This window comes from Kwoniella botswanensis, chromosome 2 (assembly GCF_036426115.1).
Source record: "Kwoniella botswanensis chromosome 2, complete sequence".
Taxonomy (NCBI): Eukaryota; Fungi; Basidiomycota; class Tremellomycetes; order Tremellales; family Cryptococcaceae; genus Kwoniella; species Kwoniella botswanensis.
The window spans coordinates 112,504-133,332 of NC_088600.1; the positions used below are offsets into that span (position 1 = coordinate 112,504).

Here is a 20,829-nt window from a genome sequence, read left to right on the forward strand (position 1 = left end):
ACACTGCTGGGGCACCGATCTCACCCCATGACGCCAATACCAGCTATATGCTAATCACGGTGTCGATCACCGTTCTCAATTACCTGACAAATCCCCATACAGCCAATCTCTGATCTTCCTCATGCCTTTGATAGAAAGTTGAGCTCTTGCTGATTCTTGCTATGATGATACTCAGATGGATTTGAACAGGTCATAACGTTGCTCTGAAAACTATTGATATTACGTTTGATATGCACACTCGATGCGATAAGATGCAGATGGTATGGGTGAAGCACGTAAAGACAAAGGATGAGAGAATGTCCACGTCGAAGAATAGGAATATCCACCTCATCAATCAAAGATGAAAGCTTTCATACTTCAATCAGCGTTTCCACCAATATCCACAGATACCTTGTCTCTATCGTTCAACAACTATGGTCACCACACCCAGCGTAACTCTCTACTTCCTCCCGACTCGACGAGAGTTCGCAGAGATTTGCTGATGGGTGGCCTCTCAATCCTTCTCGATACACAACCGCATGCCCTGTCGATAATAGCTGATCGTCGGTTAGCGTATGTTGGTATTTATCGACTTCGGTCGTCCGATACACCCAATGGATGAGTATAATGAGCTCGACTGGTAGTCTTTGATGTTCAGCCCAAAATGACATTCACGACAGGAATTTTCATGCATTGAAGAAACGCATTGTCGCATTGTCTTGTACAACCCAGGATGTATGTAAATCGGCTATTCGGACCGCTTCAGCTCGCTTAATCACGCATAGGTGTGGTGGGGCAACACCGGGGGCTAAGCGCCAAGAAAGTCGAACCCAAGATCTAGATGCATAAACTGACGAAGGATTGCGTTATGCATGTACTACCGCTGCACCAGGAAGTCGAACGTATATGATGCAGATGCATGCGCAAGACATTCGAAAATACTGGAATGAGGCGGAAACACAGCATTACATTTCGGCCGGCCTCGGTTAACATACATGATTCGAAAAGAAGTCAAAGACGTCACGGGGTCAGTCAGTCGTTTGTGTCTTTATTGTATCATTGGGGGAGATAAAATGGGATATCCCACAGTTATATAAAGGAATGTATGAGTCGATGTGGACCTGGCACGTTTCTTCCTACCTTTCATATTCAATACTGCACATATCTGATTGAAAATTGACATCGAGATTGAACTATACAATATGACACTCCCAAACGGAACTGCAACTGCCTCTAATCAACCCAATGGCAATGGAGTGATCCGACCATGGGCAGCTGACTTCAACACTGGCTCCAAGAGCTTCACTACGCTTGATGGGAAACCTGTGGACTGGAATGGAGGATGGGCAGGTATCCGTGGTGAGACTGCTGGGTAAGTGTGCATCGCTCATTATCACCAAGTCCCTTCGCTTGAGTAGTCAGTCATTGCCCTCCTCTTCGACCGTTACTGGCGGCATTCGTCACTGTCATTATTCCATATGTATTGTCACTCCCATTTTCGAGATATATCTGGCTGACTTTCTGATCATTCGTCGCAGACCCCAAACCGCTCCTGCCCCAATCACATCCAAATCCGGCCCAAACAACCAAGAGATCACCTACCTACCTTACCCCGAATTAACCTGTTTACACTGTCTCGGCTCCAACCCACCCGGTAAATTAGGCTACGTCGTCTCTTACCTTCCGGTCATCCCTGCGGGCTCTTCCAACGGTCAACAAACTACTGCTGCCGGTGAAGGTCAAGGTACAGAAGATAGATTAGGTGAATTACCTGTCCGACCTTCAGCACCATCCTTAGGAGGTTCGGGTGGATCATTCCGAGCTGGTCGATCAGCATTCAGATCTGCCGACAGTGCTTCCAAAGCCCCACGAGCGAGATCCAGGGCAGAAGAGAGAGTAGACGATTTCGAAAGAGGACGACAGATCGAGAGAGAGGCTCAAGAGGAAAGAGCGAGATCATCAAGTGTCTCCTGGGAGTTGGCAGGTGTAGGGAAACAGTATGTCCCTGATGGTGAGGAGGAAGATGTTGTAATCGAGTAGGAACAGCAAAGTAAGTGAATAATGCCATATGAATTTTACCGTCTAGGCCAATGGGAGTGCTCATTGATAGATGTACCTGATAGGAATTGACCAAGAACGAAGATTTGTGAAATTGATCATGACAGGAAAAGGCGACCAAAGAACAGCGGACAACGGAGAGGAGAGCATATCAATGTAAATAAATAACAATTATCAATCGCATGAATCGAAGTCCCGCATCAATAAGTGAAGCCCTACCAGAAGCTTGAGCATTCTTCACAGATCCAGTTAATATGGCATATACTGTCAACACTACTCGTGACCACGTGGCTTTCGGTGACACGTCACCTCCGGATGTCACTTCAGCTCATATCTCATATTGAAATAAATTCATATCTCGACATGCATGCATGGTATCAACTAGCTACTTGGTGAGGCCCTAGCCCTATGTAGTGCCTCCAATCCTGCAGAAGTAAAAGCTTCTATCATTCGTCTGTCGTCTTTTTTACGCTTCCTTGTCCTTGTTGCTTCCCTTTCTCTCTCCAGCCTTTCAGCCACCTCTTCAGGATGATTATCTCGCCATTCTGGATCATACACCTGACCGTGAGGATGGCGTATGTCATGTCGGCTACCTCCACGTCAAGGTATACGGGTTACGTAACGGATACTATTACAACGAGATCGTTCGGATATAGGAGAAGGCTAGGATTTATTGTAGATATCAATCAACTTCGTTCATTCATCTTCTACTATGGACATTGAACTTTTAGGATATTAGATATATATATCCTCCATAATTTTGTACTCATGATGTTCCCCCTCATGAATTCTCAATTGTTGTCTTGTCTTACTATTATTTGATATTACGATATCACTCTGCACTTCAGTATCTCCTCAAGGCTACAACCGTCTATTGTCCCCTTGGAAGTCATACCTTCTAGCTGAGTACTTCGTTCCTTTAGCTAGGATATCGTACAAGTCTTAACGATATCCGGGTTAGTTCAACAATATTGTTGATCACTCAACGACTTCGTTGTTCTATTATATACTTCGGTTAGATTATCTCATCTTCCGTCGCCCTCCTATCATCTGCTCGCCTATCTAGGCCGTCTCCTATATGATTAAGGCCGTCTACTGAGGTCTTAGTTAGATCATCGTGACAAATTGAGAATTCATGAGGGGAACTATCATGAATACGAAATCAGAGAGGGTATATATATCTATCTATCCTAAAGTCCAATATCCATAGTAGAAGTTGAATGAACGAAGTTGAATGATATCTACAATAAATCCTATCCTTCTTCTATATCCTACTATCTCCTTATTCTACCAACGATATCGTTGTCAATTGAGCGAGATGGTTAACCGTTACGTAACTCCGTATACCTTGTCGTGGAGGTAGCCGACATGACACTTGTCTCTAGGACGATATCGAAGGACTCTTAGTAAGATAGCTTTGTCAGGATTGATGGTGATTATCAAGCGAAACGATATGATTTCAAATATGTAGAGTAACACTTCGTAAGCTAGTTTAGAATTATAAGGTATATAAGACAGCTTGAAGGACAACGAAGAACTAGTATCTCCAGTGATCTAGTTCTCTCGTTTATCCTCAAGTTGTTCAAGTAGCAGTGCTAATTGGATGAACTGAGTTAATCTACCTGACCTTACTAGCTGCAACGTACCGCCCCTAGTAAGTTATAGTCATAGTTCCTCTCGTCGAGACAAGACGATTTGTAGTTTAAGTACACTTCTTGGATTAGAAGCTGATATTAAAGTAAGTTAGAATATAGAGTCCAACGCCACAAGGTAGGTTGACTCATATTAACAGTAATAGTTTGAAGGTTTTGCATTCCATATCTCGCCCAATCACTTCTGAGCCAAAAGTCATCGCCCATCGCTGATCGAATCCCAGAATCATCTATACCCACACCTTGTGCCTAATCGCTGACACCCTCATGATACCAGAAGCCCCACCCCAAGCGGCATACATGATCCCTCGACCTGGACCCGAAGGTCATGTTGTTGTAGGAGGGCATTATCGTGTTGGCGATTGGTAGACTGACGCCGATATAAAGGAGGCGGAAAGAATTTTGCAAGGTTGCTATAAACTTTGTCCCAAATTAGCTGGACCGGATGGTCAATCGTGGAAAGACATTGAGGTCGTAGCGCATAATGTTGGATTAAGACCGGCTAGGGAAGGTGGAGCACGACTAGAATTAGAAAAGAGGCAGATAGGCAAAGTAGGTTCAACACAACTTGCTCCTGGAAACATACGAAATTCATTAGGAAGAAAGGTCGCGGTGTTACACACATATGGTATGGGCGGAGCTGGGTGAGTGGCTCCCGCATTATTTTCACTAGTCACAGTCTCGCATAAATAAGCGGGTGCTAATCTTGATTTTTGGCCCCAGATTCCAAAATTCGTTGGGTGTAGCAGAAAAAGCGGCAGATCTTGCTGTTTCCTATCTAACGCACAACAATCCAAACAGGGCGAAGCTGTGAAATAGAAGCAACCGGAGACTCTAGGGAACATGAGGAAGATCTTGGGATATAGTTGTATATAACCTTCATGTTGTCAAGGTTAGTTCTCTAGAGCCGAATATTGCATTTCCGCCTATAATAATCATCATCAATTGCCCGTAGAATTGATATACACTTCCGAGGCCCGTATGAAAGATCCGGTTGTTCGCATTCAGACTTATCCAATCATGGTTCGGACGGCCAATAATGCAAACGACCTGATAACACACCGCCGTGCCAGCTCCGAAATTCACCAGCTTACGCCACCTCAGACGCTTCTTGAGATTTTCTGCCTCAGTCTGAACAACAAGTCCTCGCAGCATGTTAACGTACACACCTCGGGAGTTCGGACCCAGCATGGATGGTTGAAATGTAAAATGGATTATAATTAAGTGATAAGGGATAGTGTCGAATTAGACCGAGTCGGTTACTTCCCGGGTCCCGACCTCTGGTTTTACGATGATAATTCGTTTCTTTCGCAAGCTGATTTTCGGGATAAGCTTTTAAGGCCAAGACATCGGCTACTTTAACTTCGGATGGGTCCCGTGAGGAGTCCGATGGAGTGTACTGTATGTACCAAGCGTCTGTAGAAGTAGGTGGGCGACTAGATTGTGCAGGTCGGAAACCTTGACAGCCGACGCTTATACGGGACAACAGCGATTGGCTGAAGAGGGATACTTCAAGCACTAGGGAGTTTGTGAACCGGATATTTATCGACATTCCGACGACGTGAGGTCTATGTGGGGTAATAGAACCAACAGTATTAGTGATAAGGTAATAAAAGCCATTGATAATAAGTGATCCAGAAGTATAGGTTCTGATCCACTTTCCCCTTCCACCAATCGGCGACATCAGCATTCAGCTCTATATCTACCATGGCGACCACGAAGGAAAGCCAAACCCAGGCTCAGGTAGCCATTGGCAGTTGTGCTCTACCCTCCGACCCAGATGCCATGGAAGTCTTGCCGGCTCTCCCTGAACCGCGAGATAAATGGGACAAGATCCACCGAAGCTCTTTATTTCAGATCTGCGTGGTTTCAGCTCTGGCTTTCTGTGGGTCAGCTATGGCGGACGCTATCAGTGGGCTCGGTGGTGGAGGACAAGCAAGTCCCTATACGGTTAGTAAGTGACCTTCATTGACTACTAGCCCGAAGATATGAAGCTTATTCGATGTGAAGGTGCCGCTCAAGCCGCGTCATACTCGGCAACCGCTTTGATCGCACTCTTTGGTGGACCCCTAGCTTCTCGAATGGGTCTCCGACTCATGCTCATTATCGCCGCATCAACTTTTGCCATCAACGGCTCAGCATACCTCTGCCTTTGCTCACACAACAGATCTGTGCTTATCTCTGTCAGTCTGTGAGTACATTCCCTGCCTAAATCGTGAATCATTTACCGATACGACCTCTGGTAAATAGTATATCTATTGGCTTATATCTTGTTTTATTATCGATGTTCAAGGTAACGCTCGAAATGGGGGTATCTTTCGATGTATTGAAGCGGTTGGTCAAGCCGTATCATATGGTATCAGTTCCAACGTCAAGGCCAAATGGGTACCCCTGTGAGTGGAAATACAACCTGATGAGTCGATTTGCGCTAATACCTCGTTTACTCAACTTAGGGGACTCAACTTCGCCCTTTGTGTTCTATGCATCCTCCCAACATTGCTAATTGTTTGTCAAGTGCCTGAATATCGACAAGACGCAAAGAATAAACCCAGCGAAATTACTTTTAACGGAAAGGATGACGAGGAGCAAGGGATGGACGATATATCTAAAAAGGTTTGAGCGACAAATCCTGTTCGAATCAGACACTTGGATTGCGGGTATCAGCAGGTAGAAGCGAATCCTTCATAGTTACGATCAGACGTATATTCCTCTTTCATAATTAGTTCGGCTCATGTCTCATTGTTGTCGCTGCGATAGGATGTAAGCTGAAATAATAATCTTATAATATATGCATGCGAGGATCCATTTAGTGAGGATCCCAATGAGTGGTCCCCATCAGCACAAAACTTTCATAGGGTACTGCTTTACCCTCTAGCGAAGGTTGGAAAGTCTGCACTGAGGCGTAGGCTCTGAGCGCATATCGATAGTAGCAATCGCTGTGGAGGGTAAATCAGTGTTCACGCCCATTACAACAAAACAATGATTGTAAAATTCGCTCACTTCGCGGCTGGGCTGATGTATCCCTCTCTCATCATTTTCCAACTATTATCCGCTATCCGGCGAACTTTCTCCACGTTTCGCGGATCTATCAAACCTTCCATTACCTCCGCCAGATTCTCCTCAAGAGGTAAAGGGACCTCTACCATGTTCTGATCGGGATCGTCATCCCTAACATTGAACAAATGGTGGTAATGTTGGATATAACGAAGAGGGTGAGCGACGATAACCGAGCGACATTGTTGGAGATATCTGGGAAGGGTTCGTCAGTCAACCTGTGCGGAAAAAGGAAAAGAGGCACTCACTTCAATCGACCACTATATGCCCATCCTTCCACTTGCGCTAAGAACGCATACTGACAGTGTTCCGCGGGAGTTCTAAGATCACCATTGTTCTGCTTCCGTTCATCCTCATCTTGATTGACGGCTCCCCAATTCAACTCCTTTACATCAGCCCAAGATTGATCCTTGCTGGCTCGGAGGAGATCCTGAAAATAATCAGCATATTTGCAAAGGATGTCAATCAAACAAAACTCACATGCCTGACTTCCACCATTGGTGCACCGCGCCAAAACAGCTTTTGAGTTTTGTTCTCCCAGCTATCATGTAGAACGTTGAGATGATTGTCCAAACGTAGACCTAAAGTGTGCTCATATTCAAGAGCCTTGCTTCTTACCTCGGAGTAAGCGCCAACTCCCGGCTCTGGCCAAGAGAAGAATCCGAAATCTAATGTGTCAATTGGTCAGAGAAAACTTCGATAGCAATATGAACAACTGCATACACACCTGGCATCAACCACAGATTCCTTTGACCCTCCTCGCGATCAAGGGCAAATCGTGGATGCGAGCCTGACCCAGCATCGGATGTCTGAATGACAAAGCTGGAATTCTGGATAAGTGGGATAGAACTTGCAGATATGCGACATGAAAACGACTTACTCAATATCGGGCAACGGTTCAGTGCTTGTCAATAGAGCACCATAAACAGCAGCCATCGCAGCCTGGGTACGAGTATTGATGCCCCCATAGAATCCTTTGACATAAAGCTACGTATCCTCTCCAGGTAAGTTCCTTCGTTTCATTCACGGCAGATTTTCTCTACAACTCACTCGATTATTCAAAATAACGAGTCTAGCGTTTCCTCCATCGGTCTCTGACAGGTCTACCATAGCCTTAGTAATCCCTCCTTTGCTCTGATACCACTTCCGTGCTCTATCGGCTTCATGATACAGTTTCGGATATCTTTCCATGCATTGTGCTTGGTCCAAATGCCGATTTTCGGATTGAGCGGGATCCGGAGGGCTGATGTTTACACCATAGTCCGGCTTTGGAAGCAGCGATAAACTCGGGCGAGTCAAAGTTGGGTTTCTAAGAAGTTGTATAAGACTGAACACACAAATGACAACAACAGCAATGATGTACAGTTCCAAAGAAAAGCGAGGAAACGCCATTGCTAGGCAGTGCTAAGTGCAAAGCACATCGTGTTGTTGGAAGGTGCAATGAACTGTTTATGTCAATAGCAAATTGTCATTCGTTTGATTCGTGGCCTGGGTATGAGCTATCGCCAACACGTTTACAATATCCCATATATACCAGATGTGGAAAAAATCATTATTCAGGATTTAGTAATCCCCCGGAATTACGCTTTTGCTTCTGGCATTGTGACTTGACCCTGGATGTACGTATTTCTGGAATCGCAAATCTCACAGTTCCCCAACCCACCTAACCGATATCGTTGTCAATGACCAAAGTCCTTAGGCGTTACGTAACTTCTTATACCGGTATACCTTGTCGTGGAGGTAGCCGACATGACAGCCGAGAAAATCCAGATTTTTAGCATTTATTACTGAATTGGTGAAAAAGTGCATAGAACATTTGCGTCTGCACCCCGATGCAACTTCAGAAACAGCAATGATTCTGCGATTACCTAGACGCTTTTAGGTGTTCAGGCACACGGTTTTTCTTCTGTAAACGAACTAAATGTCTTTTTTTTCATTCTTCTTTTTTTTTCGCAGCTTCGCAGTTCAGTTTAACTCCTCGGCGAAAGCAGTTCCGCAGCTGGCGGTGAATTCTCAATTGTTGTCTTGTCTTACTATTATTTGATATCACGAGTCACTTTGCACTTCAGTACCTCCTCAAGGCTACAACATCTATTGTCCCCTTGGAAGTCATACCTCTCTAGCTGAGTACTTCGTTTCTTTAGCTAGGATATTGTACAAGTCTTAACGATATCCGGGTGAGCCCAACGATCTCGCTGGTCATTCAACAATCTCGTTGGTCTATTTGTCATGATGGCCACGGTCAATCAGGACGTCTAGTTGCCTATATAACCGGCGGAATTCCGAATATCTCGGAAATTCCGATTGTTCCCTTTTGTGGTTCAGTGGTAGCGACCGGTTACGTTTGCCTCTGTGACACTATTATTATACTTCGGTTAGGTTATTACATCTTCCATTGTCCTTTTATCATCTGCTCGCCTATCTAGGCCGTCCCCTATATGATTAAGGCCGTCTACTGAGGTCTTAGTTAGATCATCGTGACATGAACCTAAATGAAGCAGATGCTTTAGGTGTACTCTGATTCAAATCCTGCTCCTTATCTTGTATGATAGCTAGGTGGTGTATGTCCATCAGGTCCTGATCTAACACTGGTTCTTCCGTCGACAATCCCGTGGTTTCCAGGGTGTTTCCACTCTCGTTGTGATCCCGCAGCGTACTAACAAGTGAGGAGGGCCTTTTACCATTGACAGATGATGTCACATCTCAAGATAGATCCTACTTATACCTGCATACTGACAAGTCGGGGTTGGGTTGTCGACCGATGCTTCTTTGGCTTGATAGGGAGGAATTTCGGGTCGTCCTTGTCTTAGCAGGCAAAGTACCCCAAAACTTAGGGCAGGAATGAACGTCGAAGGATGATTACCTCAAGAAACTTCAAAGAACTCTTTCCTTCGGGAAGTTGAATATCGACATCAGCATGGATATAAGCTCATGGTCCTTGCACTCGCATTGGCATCGGCACCAGAAAGTACAGGATATGCGAAAATGAAATATACGTACTGGGTGGGTATATCTCAAGAAGACTAATTACTGGCGTAACATTGCATCCCTTCGAATCGACCTTGCAATAGATTTATGAATGCAAGTGGGTATGTGGCCAAAGACCGGTGTGATGGTTATATCGAATCCTTCTGGTTGTCGAATTACCAAATCACCACCAGCTGGGGATCACCTCATCATATTGTCTGGAATGTAAGTATGTTCTCACATTACCTGGATCATTAATTACTATTGATCTTGAATTGAAGTACCTTGATGAGCCAAGATTATTCATGGGTGGGCGAATAAATACGTTGTTTAGTTGAGTGGACAGGAAAGTGTAGTAGTGAATCACGCATATCCAGTATGGCTATTCCCATGCAGCTCAATCAAGTTTGCGGCGTCTTACAAAGTTTCAGTTTTCTACTTCCGTATAAACCCAGAAACGATGTTTGCCCCGCACTATGAACTTATCAACGATGGGCATCAGTTGTATGGTAATGAAAAAGCCGATATTCCAGAATAAACCCAATGGTTCCTCGAATGATCAGGAACAATCACCGATCACGAACTGTGGGGTCCCCTCCTCCGTATTTCCAGAAGATCAATCCGTTTTACCCCGTCCAGCTGAATCGTTAATAGAGGTTATCCGGGGCGGCACAGAGTTGATCCGCGCGTAATTTCGAATTCAGATGAACGAGAGATATATAAATAGGTGGGTGTCCATGATAGAGATGTGGTCATTAGAGCAGCAACGGTCATACCGACGAAGCAGCATACTCAAGAAACGTACTTGATCGCAAAAGCCAACAGTGAGTGTCATCTTCGAGAGAGTGTTTCATAGAATGAAATCAAGTCCGACTAACATGGTTCGCAGTGCCAATCGCTGTTACTGAACAATCGTCACTTCCGAGAGTGGCAATTAATGGTTTCGGTCGTATAGGTCAGTCATGCATCCCGATAAACATATCCGCTATGCATCTATATATTAATGATAATGTCTAGGTCGAGCTTTATTCCGACTGTTACTTGAAAGAGAGGATCTGTTACTGGTGGCAGTGAATCACACCGCACATTCCTCTGAGCATCTGATGACGGCAATCATGCATGATTCAACACATGGAAAATTCCGATCAGGAGCCGACCTGTCCATTTGTCCCGAAGATCATCCTGATCTCCTCAAGGCTACACTCAACAACCCTAAACCTTCAGCATTGATCTTCCAAGGAAGAATCATACATTTGTTTTCCGAGAGGGATGCCACAAAATTAGATTGGTCTTCTACAGGCGCCGATTACATCATGGAATCAACTGGAAAATTGACCACTAAGGAAAAAGCCGAAGTTCATATCAAGCATGGAAAAGCCAAAAAAGTTTTGATTTCGGCGCCAAGTAAAGATACACTAAATTGCGTATACGGTGTAAATCACCATGTGTATATTGGGGAAGATGATGTCTTAAGTAATGCTTCCTGTACAGTGAGTTCCAACATTTCAAGATGATGTCACGAAAGCTAAATCATGTGTTTAGACGAACTGTTTGGCGCCCTTAGCTCTCGTTCTACAGCGGGCCTTCGGTGTGGAAACTGGAATGATGACGACAATTCATGCAAGTACAGCAAGTCAGAAAGTGCTTGATGGATTCAGTACGAAAGATATTAGACAAGGTAAATCTCATCTACACAGGCTCCATAAGTCTGAGCTCGAAGCTGATGTTGAGTTCGGAAATAGGTCGTTCGGCTATGGGAAATATCATCCCAGCAACTACAGGTGCGGCCCAAGCAGTAGTGAAGGTGTTGCCGGAGTTAGCAGGCAAATTCCATGGTACGCCATTCTACTTTTTGACGGATGTGGTGTTACTTACGTTATGCCCAGGTATATCCGTCCGAGTGCCGGTGACAAATGTTTCTCTTGTTGATCTGACTGTGACGCTATCGACACCTGTTGCGTCCAAGGAAGCTTTGATTAGACCATTCAGAGCAGCGGCTGCTCGAAGACCAATCCAATCGAGCACTCCTCATCCGGATGGTCCAGCTTTAGCCGGTGTATTGGGAGTGTCGGATGAAAAATTGGTTTCCTCAGATTACCTATCTTCGACCCAAAGCAGCATATTAGACGTCGACGCGACTGTCATGTTGAATGATAGAACCGCAAAGATAGTAGCTTGGTATGATAACGAATGGGGATTTTCTTCTCGAAGTAAGTGAATAGTCCCTCAAGTATAAAAGTGGAAAACGAATATACTTTCTGACCTACCGTGAATAGTGTGTGATCTTGTCGCTTACATGGCTAGAAGGGCAGGAGAAGAATAGTCTCGGCTTGAATGCTTGCTTGTTTGATTCAATACCATGATTCTGAAGTCGTTTTATTGATTCAATGAATTCTACTTGTTGTTGTTGTTTCACCTACTTTAGGCATATAGTATTGTTTGAACTACTACATCAGCATGTTTAGTCAATGCAGGTCAGTGGAAATCATACAGCCTGTATATCACCATTGAGTTGAACAAGAAACAAAGCAGCGTCGGGGAACATACGAATGCATGCACCAATAAGTCCTTAATCTTCCTCAACTTTCACCACCTCTCTTTCAGATCCATATACCAGTCTCAGGCTCTCTATCACCGAGCTTTCTTTCCCATAGAGTTCGTAACAAGGCATATAGCGATCTACGAATGATCTGACCTCTTCATCTGACATACCTAATCCGCCATTATCCCTCTTCATGTGATGTTCTTGTTGCAATCTCCATTGATAGACATAGTCCCAATCTAAAGGCGTTATCGAGATATGACAATCGAAATAGCTGTCCGTCTCTGTATTCAACTGGGAGAGGTTATCATTGACTTGTAAAATACTCTTCCACTCATGTTTACTTGCTGTTTTTCCAACTTTCCATAATTCTCTAAGCCGATCTTCTGGGAGGCTGTGGAAACCTAATGACCACCCTTCTAGCATGAACACATCTAAATGAACGGGGTTGATGGGGATTGTGGATTTGGAACGATCACCACGACCATTAAATAAACTCTTATCGAAAACCGGTAAAGCCACTGAATTAGAGCTGTTCGACTGCCGGTGTCGGACCTGTTCAAGGGTTCTTTTGAGAAGCTCAATGTCATGAGTACCAGGTGGCCCTCTACCTTGAAGCAGCTTGTTGGAGGAATGTGTAGCTGCTAATGCATCTAATCCTTCACGATCAAGGTAGAAATCTGATTGAGCTAATTAGCTATTTCATCCCGAATTCATGATGCGGACTACGCAGACTCACCGTCAAGTGAAGCTACTGCTGTTGTAAGCTTATAAGACGAGGCTAACAGCTTGACCAGTGCGGCTGCTAAAGTACTTTTACCTGACAATGTAGGAAACATTAGTTTGGAAAATCAACTTAACTGACGGATAGATGCCTGAACTCACCAGCTCCTTGTGGTCCTTGCATGGACACAATTAACGGTCTACCCCTGCCCTTTACATGTCCACGATGCTTCGCAATGAACTCAGCTATAAGCTGAGCTTTATGAGAAGTCAATCTGGTATCTATTGCTTCCGATGTAGACATTTCGTCGAGTGAGAACAATCATCCTGTCTCCTGCCCTTGTCTATCTGACCCTTATAACACCTCAATCCTATTTCCGGCTTCTTACTATTTCCGGTCCGTAGATGAACATGGTGGGTTTACCGCTGGAATTTCTCTAGATGCGGAGGTAAGTTAGTCCACCCGACTTGCGCCAATAAAGCTGCTATTCGGGTATACACGTTGTTTGATGCCAAACCATCAAGGACGTCTCGTGAGCTCTAACACATGCTGACACATCCAATGGTCAGGCTTGTAATGAGATTCTCGTTTCATCGGATATACCAAGCAAATATGAGAGGTCATGGAACCTTCGACACATGAGCGAGGACGTTTTTATATCGGCCCTGTGAGTGCACGTCACAGGGCGAAGCGGTTGTTATACTGACACCTATTCTTGATAGAATGGGTTCCCAAGATTTGCTGGATCAGCCTCGGGGGTTTATCTAGCTGATACAGTACGATCAGATCTGACCTCCAAAGATCACCCAACGCCTGATCCAGGTATCGAAGATGCCTTCATACATCGCAATAACGATGAACCACGTTCAGACGAAACGGCATTATACGATATATATCTTCTTCGATCAAAAGATATGTTAGAAGAGGATTTGCTTCGTACACGACTCAATCGATATTTCGCTATATGGCATCCCCTTTTCCCGTTCTTGGACGGAGCATACCTACTACAATGCTTCAATAATTCTTTGAAATTAGCTGAGATACAAAAGATGGTGCAATCAAATGACCCCGATAAGCGTGACAACGGACTCACATTTGATCAGATATCGGCTTTTGAGGGCCTTACTCCGGAACAATCATTAGCTTTGACAACCATCTTTCTGGTCATATTTACGATAGGTGGATTAGGCATTGATGAGACAGGAAGCAACGTAGACAGTGCATCGAAAATACCTACAATACATTCAACTTCTCAAGCTACAATGCTAGGTCACTTAGTGGTCGGGGCATGTCAAAATTCCAGAATCCCCGATCTATTCGGTATACAGGCCCTTCTGGCCATTGAACTACTATTCTATGTGAGAAGGACGTATCGGCCTGCTATGCATCTGTCCGGTGTTATTACCAGTAAGCTGTCCAGCTAATCTCCTTAAACATACAGTGCTGTGGCTGATAGATTCTCGTTCAAAGAGCTGGCATACGAAGCTGGTCTACATCGTTGTCCCGAGAGATACGCTACTACTTTCAAGGAAGCTACTGATAGAGACCTGAGAAAAAGGGTATTTAATTCCCTTTACGTTCTCGATAGACTTCTCTCGGCGGACTTCGGTATTCCTCTCATGTTGAACGATTCAGACATAGATACCTGTATTCCAGGAGGTCCAGAAAAACATACTTTATCGGAAGTTGATCTACCAAATCCCAAGCCTCCTGCACCTCCTCTCTCCGAGTCAGCGACTTCTCCTCCAAATCCATCAATCATCCCGCCGGATGATCATCACTATAGAGGTACAAAGCGAAAATTCCCAGGCGAAAATGCAGATGAAGTTATCTCACCAGACAACACTTCTCGCATCTCCACCCAATCGAACCCGCTTCCTTCAACAGCCCTCTCTCAGCCCATTCTCGAAGCTGCCGCTGTACAAGCAAAAACCCGCCTGCTTCCTGCATACTCAATCAGTATCATGGCTCGGATGATAGGTCAAGCAATGGAACAATTTAACAAGTCAGTCTCCCATAGGATCATCGACGGTACGTCCTCAGTCTCATAATGATGTTTCTCAATACTTAATTGATTCATCCGAAACAGGCAACGAGGTTCTGCATTTGCGGAGTAGTCTTGATGCGTGGTGGAATGACATTGGACTGGACTGCGAGGCAGATACTGTAAGCTCTTCGCACCCATAAGAGTTTATGCCTTAACTGATGTATATCACTGTAGGAAACACCTAACACCCCTCTTGATCCTCGTCGTCAAATGTCTACCCTATTTACCTGCATGTATCATTCTCAAATTGTCAATCTGAACCGACCAGCTCTTTCATTACCCCCTTTACAAATCCAACATGATCATGCTCTACAGGCTGCTATAGGATCCGTTCGAATCATATGTTCGACCCTATCGAACTCTTTCTTTAAGAACAACGATAATTTATATTGGCCTGGGTACGTGGACATGGTGTTTCTGGGGAGCTTGATTTTAGTCTATGGAGCCAGGAGAGAACGGGCTCGTAATGGTCCAGCCACATGGTGAGGTGTTTTCAGACCACGAACAAGGCTATCGATAAATCATGCACTGACTGGACTACGCCTATTCAGGCTCATACGGGATCTCCGTCGAGCGTTGAGCATTCTAGAGCATTTCGCCAAACGATGGCCGAAGTCGGACAAGTTTAGTAGAGTTGTACGAGCCTTGATTGAGCGAGAAGATCCTGCACACGCGGGGAACGTAAGTCTTGGATCCAGTGTATCTGCATTACCTCGTGATTGACTGATCGTAAACCGAACAATCATTATAGCACACCACTTCGGCAGGCATAATATCTAGCGTAGATGAAAATCAGGTGATTCCAATTACGGAAGAACCGACTTTCGACTTTGCGGATTGTTTTCACTTCAACTTTGATACATTTGCCCTAGAACCGGAATCTATATGGGCGTATCATGTCTCAATGCCTCCGTCTCCTGTGCTGTAGCCTGGACCGCATTCTTTCTTGGTTTCAACTGTACTCAGCGCCATAATCTTTCGATGCATGATTTACCAGTATTTATAACCTAGCCCCACGTCAGAGATCTCTCAACAATCTGTGAACATCGTGCCGTGGTGCGTAACTATCGAGCATCAGATCTCAAGTTTGAAACCAATGCTCTTCTCATCTGTCGAAAAGACAGCATCAGGACACCTCAAACCCCGTTGCGTCTCTTAATTCTCGATTCTGTTGCTCACATAATTCCCGAGATTTCATACCCTCGGGTTCCCCGCGAGCGCCTGCCTCCGTGAACACGATCCTAGATTGACTTTGTAGGAGATGTATGTAGTACTTGAGCAGTGAACAAAGCAAAGAGTGCATACTGCGTTCAAAAAGATACGATGCTAATCCCAGATGCATGTAAATACAATATACAGAAATACCAATCACCCCGATCACAAAGCTCTGATGCGTTGAATTACTGCATCGGTCACTTCTTGCGTATTTGCTGAACCACCTAAATCTTTTGTCGTGATGCCGTCGGCACAAGTTTGTTCGACGGCTTTCATGAGGATCTTCGAGGCTTCATGTTCACCAAGCCAATCGAGCATTTCACAAGCACTCCAGAATGTTCCTACGGGATTTGCGATGCCCATGCCAGTGATATCGAATGCTGATCCGTGAATGGGCTCGAACATGGAAGGCATGGTTCTAGATGGGTCGATATTGGCCGTAGGAGCTATTCCGATTGACCCGGCCAAAGCGGCTGCTAGATCGGAGAGGATATCGGCATGAAGGTTGGTAGCGAGAATAGTGTCGAGGGAGTTAGGGTGCAATGTCATTCGTACGGTCATCGCGTCGACAAGCATATGATCCATGGTCTATGTAAACTAATCAGTTGAATATTTGACAACTAATCGTGGGGACTATTTAACTCACAACATCAGGGAATTCTTTTGAGACTTCATTGATGACTTCATCCCAGAGTACCATACCATTTCTCATCGCATTTGACTTGGTAACGTAAGTTAATAGCTTTCGAGGTCTAGATTGAGCGACTTGAAAAGCGTATCTGGCGATTCGTCGGATTCCAGTTCGAGTGAAAATTGTGATCTCTGATAAGAGACGTCAGAGGTGAATGTATCGACGTACACTTGTGTACCCAAACTTACCAGTACCAATTTCATGATCCAGACTTCTGTGAGATCTTCCACCGTGACCAGCATATTCACCTTCTGAGTTCTCTCGGATGATACACCAATCCAATTCTCCCGGCTGAAGGTTCTTGAGGGGAGAGCTGGTACCTGGCAGGACTTTGGTTCGTCTAGATATCCTGTCAGCCCAGTCACCTATGGTCAAGGTGGATTGATACTCACCGCACATTGGCATACATGTAAGGTTGACAGATTGCGAGTCTCAAGCCCCACAAGGAGATGTGGTCAGGGACATCGGGAGCACCGACTGCACCGAAGCTAACATGTCTGGTTAGCATTGGAGCTGTCTGTGAGACTTGAAAGAGGAATTCACAAGATAGCGTCATGTTTCTTCAAGACCTCTATGTAATCTGCAGGTACGTAGCTCCCAGTCTTCTTGTATCTGTCTGAAGACCAATCCAGCTCCGTGAAATCCACGTTGAAAGTTCCAACTTTCTTAGCTACTGCGTGGACGGCTTGGACACCCGCTTCGATGACTTCAGGGCCGATACCATCAGCGCCGATTTGTGCGATTTTATAAGTGCTTTTTCTCTCGGCTAAGTTGGGTACAACGACAAGTCAGAATCAGTCAAATTTCGATGAAACTGTAGTCGCTTCGTGCTCACGTTGGGTTGCATAGCCTTCTGGGAAAGCAGCTGTTTCGTTAACTGGGTGGATAGCGATAGGAGACATTGTTGAACTGATGAGTTGCAATATTTTTTCGTAGATTTGTGGAGTTACATTTTCGATTTCCCCTCATCAGGACGACATATATATGGGTGAGTCAGACCAGACTAGTGGACTAACGTTTCTCCGAAATCACCGTTGCACATGACTGACAACGCGTAGCGGAAGTAAGTGGTTGCGCGATTTAAGCTGAGACAGTCTTCATTCAGTTTGCGGAAGTGCGGAATAACCATTCCCCGCTGGACGAGTCGTGGATGTTTGATCGATCCCTAAGAGGTGCCCCAATCACCGCTTCCGGGGATTAGAAACTCCACTGAGGTGAAGCAACTGAATGCTCTGCGGATATATATAAGGCGAAGAAGATCAAACCAGCAAGTCCTTTCCCCCCAGGAGCCCCAATACTTCTTTTGTGAAGACATTTACCATATCTTGGCAATAAAACTCTCGTCCATCAATATGTCGAAAGCCAACCCTTCTATCGCACCACCCGTTCAGCAAGAATTTATGGCTGAAACAGATTTCAAAAACGAATTTGATCATGTCGAGGCTGCTGACGATTACGCCCCGACCCAAGCGGGAGAGGTCAGCCCCCTTCATCAAGAAATCGAAGCTCTGAAGCGTCTTTCAGAGGAGGAATATGCCGCTGCACACGCCAAACTTATTCGAAAGGTGCGTTTTCTATTCTAAGCCAGCCCTGCTCGATGGCATAGTTACATGAACTGATTCACACGTGCAAATGCAGATCGATGTCCGACTTCTACCTGTGTTATTCATCCTTTTGATCTTAAACTATCTCGATCGAAACGCTTTGGCTTCAGCCAGAGTACAAGGGCTCGAGAAAGATCTGCACTTGAAAGGTGACCAGTTCAACATCGCAGTCTCCATTCTATTTGCCGGTTATATCTTGGGTCAAATCCCCTCCAATCTTATCCTATCTCGAGTCCGACCTTCGATTTATCTCTCCGTGTGGGTGGCATTGTGGGGTATTGTATCTGCATGTACAGCTGCTGCGGACAATTACAATCATCTGCTTGTTATTCGATTCTTCCTGGGTGTGACCGAATCTCCTTACTTCCCTGGTGCTCTTTTCCTTCTCTCATCGTGGTACACAAAGAAAGAGCTGGCATTCCGAACATCGATCGTAAGTCGGAGAGCCTACTTGGAGCTTTCACAGAATGCTGATTGTTTGGGCTTCCTTTAGCTCTATACCGGCTCACTTCTTTCAGGAGCTTTCTCAGGGCTCATCAGTGCGGGTATCCAGAAAGGCCTAAACGGTGTCGCTGGACTTTCCTCTTGGCGATGGATGTTCATCCTTGAAGGTGCTGTAACAGTCGCAGCTGCCATTGGTTCCGCTTTTATTCTTCCCGACTACCCTGCCACTACAAGGTGGTTGACCAGCCGTGAAAAGGCGATCGCCGTGTATCGATTGGAGAAGGACGCTGGTGTACGAGATGAAGAGACGATGACTCTTTTCCAAAGTTTCAAAGCCGCTGCCATGGATTACAAGTTGTACCTTCTCGCTATCATCATCATCACCAAGACCACTGCTGGAGCCGTCACTCAATTCATTCCCACCGTGGTCGCCACTTTCGGAATGTCCAAGGTCAACACCCTCTTGCTCACTGCGCCCCCTTACCTCTTCGCTGCTTTCCTTGCGCTCATAATATCATATACATCTGATAAAAAGCCAGAGAGATGTTTCCACCTGCTCACTCCCATTGTTTTCGGTATGGTTGGATTCATCATCGCTACAACAACCACAAAGACGGCTCCACGATACTTCTCTCTGTTCCTGATGATCGGAGGAATGTTTGGTTCTTACAATGTCGCTCTCGCTTGGATCTCTTCGACTTTCGCTAGACCTCGTGCCAAGAGAGCTGCAGCTTATGCTACGATCAATTCTTTGGGTAACGTAGCTCAAATCTGGTCACCGTATCTTTACAAATCTACCACTGCTCCATCATACCACGTAAGTGCTCCGACTCCAAATGAGATGTTGATATATGGTAGGCTGACACTCAATTGCCATAGCTTGCTTTCACTGTCAACACCGTTATGGCTGGTGTCGCCGTTCTCTTCTGCCTTGTTTTGAGATGGTGTTTACAACGCGAAAATGCTCGAATGGATAAATCAGAGGCCGAAGAAGCCGACACAGAAAGAGGCGCTATCGCACAAGATCGTATCAGATATGTGCTATAATCCCTATCCATCATCACCCAGCGACACGCTGCTGATCGAGAGAACGATTGTTGGAGTTTTGGAAGGTTTTGGGTTGACGACGTTGACACCTTTTGCGTGTAAAGTTTTGTTGATTGGCTGGCTATTGATATGTATGATCCATATGTAAGATCCCAACTATGAAAATGCATGATTTTATTGATACAAGTATGCTACAATAATGATAGTAATTCATGTTACCAAAATAGGTCAGCTGATTGGCTAGGTTTGTCTACGTTTGTTTGACGAGAGATATGGCCTGTTGCGCTCGGCGATATGGCGTACGCCGAGGAGGAGTGCGTGCCACATGGAGACACGAACGAATTGGCAATCCCCTGGTCATTGTTTGGGAGATAATCGAAAGACTGTGTCCGCTGCGTAGTCGCCAGATTAAAATTGTAATTGTGAGCATCATCGGCTTGGCTGGAAGGAAGTGTGGGCAGTAGTGAGATCGCACTTGAGGCAAGAAAGTTGAGATTCGACAAAGGTGATGGAACATTCTGAGTGTCGGAGCTCAGCGAAAGATCTGCTTGATGCAGGATAGCCTGTTCGCTGTGCCTTATGGGTGAGTTGTTCATCAAACTTTTATCCATGATTGCGACCGATGATGCTGTTTCGATTGACATGTTAACATCAATGACAAACGAAAGAAGTGGTATGAGAATGACTTGCCTGGAAGCTGATGTTTGTACTCGGCACCTTGAGGAGATCGGACGGGTTCTTCGAGACTAACTGGTCTTGCAGTATACATTGTAAATTCAAGCAAGTCTTGGTAGGTCTTCAGCGG

General features: G+C 45.2%; 9 protein-coding genes across 9 annotated transcripts; 6 read left to right on the forward strand and 3 right to left on the reverse strand.

The window, feature by feature from the left end:
* Nucleotides 1-1,181: 1,181 nt before the first annotated feature.
* On the forward strand, nucleotides 1,182-2,019 carry L199_006924 (uncharacterized protein; the record flags this gene model as incomplete). Its single annotated transcript, XM_064892621.1, has 2 exons — nucleotides 1,182-1,351; nucleotides 1,518-2,019. 2 exons carry the CDS (start codon nucleotides 1,182-1,184, stop codon nucleotides 2,017-2,019), a joined length of 672 nt encoding a protein of 223 aa, XP_064748693.1.
* A 1,937-nt stretch (nucleotides 2,020-3,956) lies between these two features.
* L199_006925 (uncharacterized protein) lies at nucleotides 3,957-4,503 on the forward strand (the record flags this gene model as incomplete). Its single annotated transcript, XM_064892622.1, has 3 exons — nucleotides 3,957-4,025; nucleotides 4,077-4,333; nucleotides 4,413-4,503. 3 exons carry the CDS (start codon nucleotides 3,957-3,959, stop codon nucleotides 4,501-4,503), a joined length of 417 nt encoding a protein of 138 aa, XP_064748694.1.
* An 893-nt stretch (nucleotides 4,504-5,396) lies between these two features.
* Nucleotides 5,397-6,308, forward strand: L199_006926 (uncharacterized protein; the record flags this gene model as incomplete). Its single annotated transcript, XM_064892623.1, has 4 exons — nucleotides 5,397-5,643; nucleotides 5,700-5,880; nucleotides 6,053-6,082; nucleotides 6,143-6,308. The coding sequence occupies 4 exons, from the start codon at nucleotides 5,397-5,399 to the stop codon at nucleotides 6,306-6,308; spliced, it is 624 nt and encodes a 207-aa protein (XP_064748695.1).
* Nucleotides 6,309-6,495: 187 nt separating this feature from the next.
* On the reverse strand, nucleotides 6,496-8,135 carry L199_006927 (uncharacterized protein; the record flags this gene model as incomplete). Its single annotated transcript, XM_064892624.1, has 7 exons — nucleotides 6,496-6,625; nucleotides 6,690-6,938; nucleotides 6,992-7,173; nucleotides 7,224-7,411; nucleotides 7,471-7,565; nucleotides 7,624-7,730; nucleotides 7,794-8,135. The coding sequence occupies 7 exons, from the start codon at nucleotides 8,133-8,135 to the stop codon at nucleotides 6,496-6,498; spliced, it is 1,293 nt and encodes a 430-aa protein (XP_064748696.1).
* A 2,066-nt stretch (nucleotides 8,136-10,201) lies between these two features.
* Nucleotides 10,202-12,033, forward strand: L199_006928 (glyceraldehyde-3-phosphate dehydrogenase, type I; the record flags this gene model as incomplete). The annotated part of the gene is made up of 8 exons (XM_064892625.1): nucleotides 10,202-10,366; nucleotides 10,438-10,534; nucleotides 10,600-10,665; nucleotides 10,728-11,200; nucleotides 11,253-11,388; nucleotides 11,453-11,545; nucleotides 11,597-11,920; nucleotides 11,987-12,033. The coding sequence occupies 8 exons, from the start codon at nucleotides 10,202-10,204 to the stop codon at nucleotides 12,031-12,033; spliced, it is 1,401 nt and encodes a 466-aa protein (XP_064748697.1).
* A 246-nt stretch (nucleotides 12,034-12,279) lies between these two features.
* L199_006929 (uncharacterized protein) lies at nucleotides 12,280-13,279 on the reverse strand (the record flags this gene model as incomplete). Its single annotated transcript, XM_064892626.1, has 3 exons — nucleotides 12,280-12,932; nucleotides 12,992-13,072; nucleotides 13,138-13,279. The coding sequence occupies 3 exons, from the start codon at nucleotides 13,277-13,279 to the stop codon at nucleotides 12,280-12,282; spliced, it is 876 nt and encodes a 291-aa protein (XP_064748698.1).
* Nucleotides 13,280-13,598: 319 nt separating this feature from the next.
* L199_006930 (uncharacterized protein) lies at nucleotides 13,599-15,951 on the forward strand (the record flags this gene model as incomplete). Its single annotated transcript, XM_064892627.1, has 7 exons — nucleotides 13,599-13,643; nucleotides 13,699-14,383; nucleotides 14,447-15,007; nucleotides 15,066-15,142; nucleotides 15,198-15,505; nucleotides 15,575-15,704; nucleotides 15,775-15,951. 7 exons carry the CDS (start codon nucleotides 13,599-13,601, stop codon nucleotides 15,949-15,951), a joined length of 1,983 nt encoding a protein of 660 aa, XP_064748699.1.
* A 449-nt stretch (nucleotides 15,952-16,400) lies between these two features.
* Nucleotides 16,401-17,831, reverse strand: L199_006931 (tartrate dehydrogenase; the record flags this gene model as incomplete). Its single annotated transcript, XM_064892628.1, has 6 exons — nucleotides 16,401-16,826; nucleotides 16,885-17,060; nucleotides 17,118-17,269; nucleotides 17,322-17,417; nucleotides 17,473-17,695; nucleotides 17,765-17,831. 6 exons carry the CDS (start codon nucleotides 17,829-17,831, stop codon nucleotides 16,401-16,403), a joined length of 1,140 nt encoding a protein of 379 aa, XP_064748700.1.
* Nucleotides 17,832-18,281: 450 nt separating this feature from the next.
* Nucleotides 18,282-20,024, forward strand: L199_006932 (uncharacterized protein; the record flags this gene model as incomplete). Its single annotated transcript, XM_064892629.1, has 4 exons — nucleotides 18,282-18,494; nucleotides 18,568-18,966; nucleotides 19,027-19,794; nucleotides 19,857-20,024. 4 exons carry the CDS (start codon nucleotides 18,282-18,284, stop codon nucleotides 20,022-20,024), a joined length of 1,548 nt encoding a protein of 515 aa, XP_064748701.1.
* Between the last annotated feature and the right edge of the window lie 805 nt (nucleotides 20,025-20,829).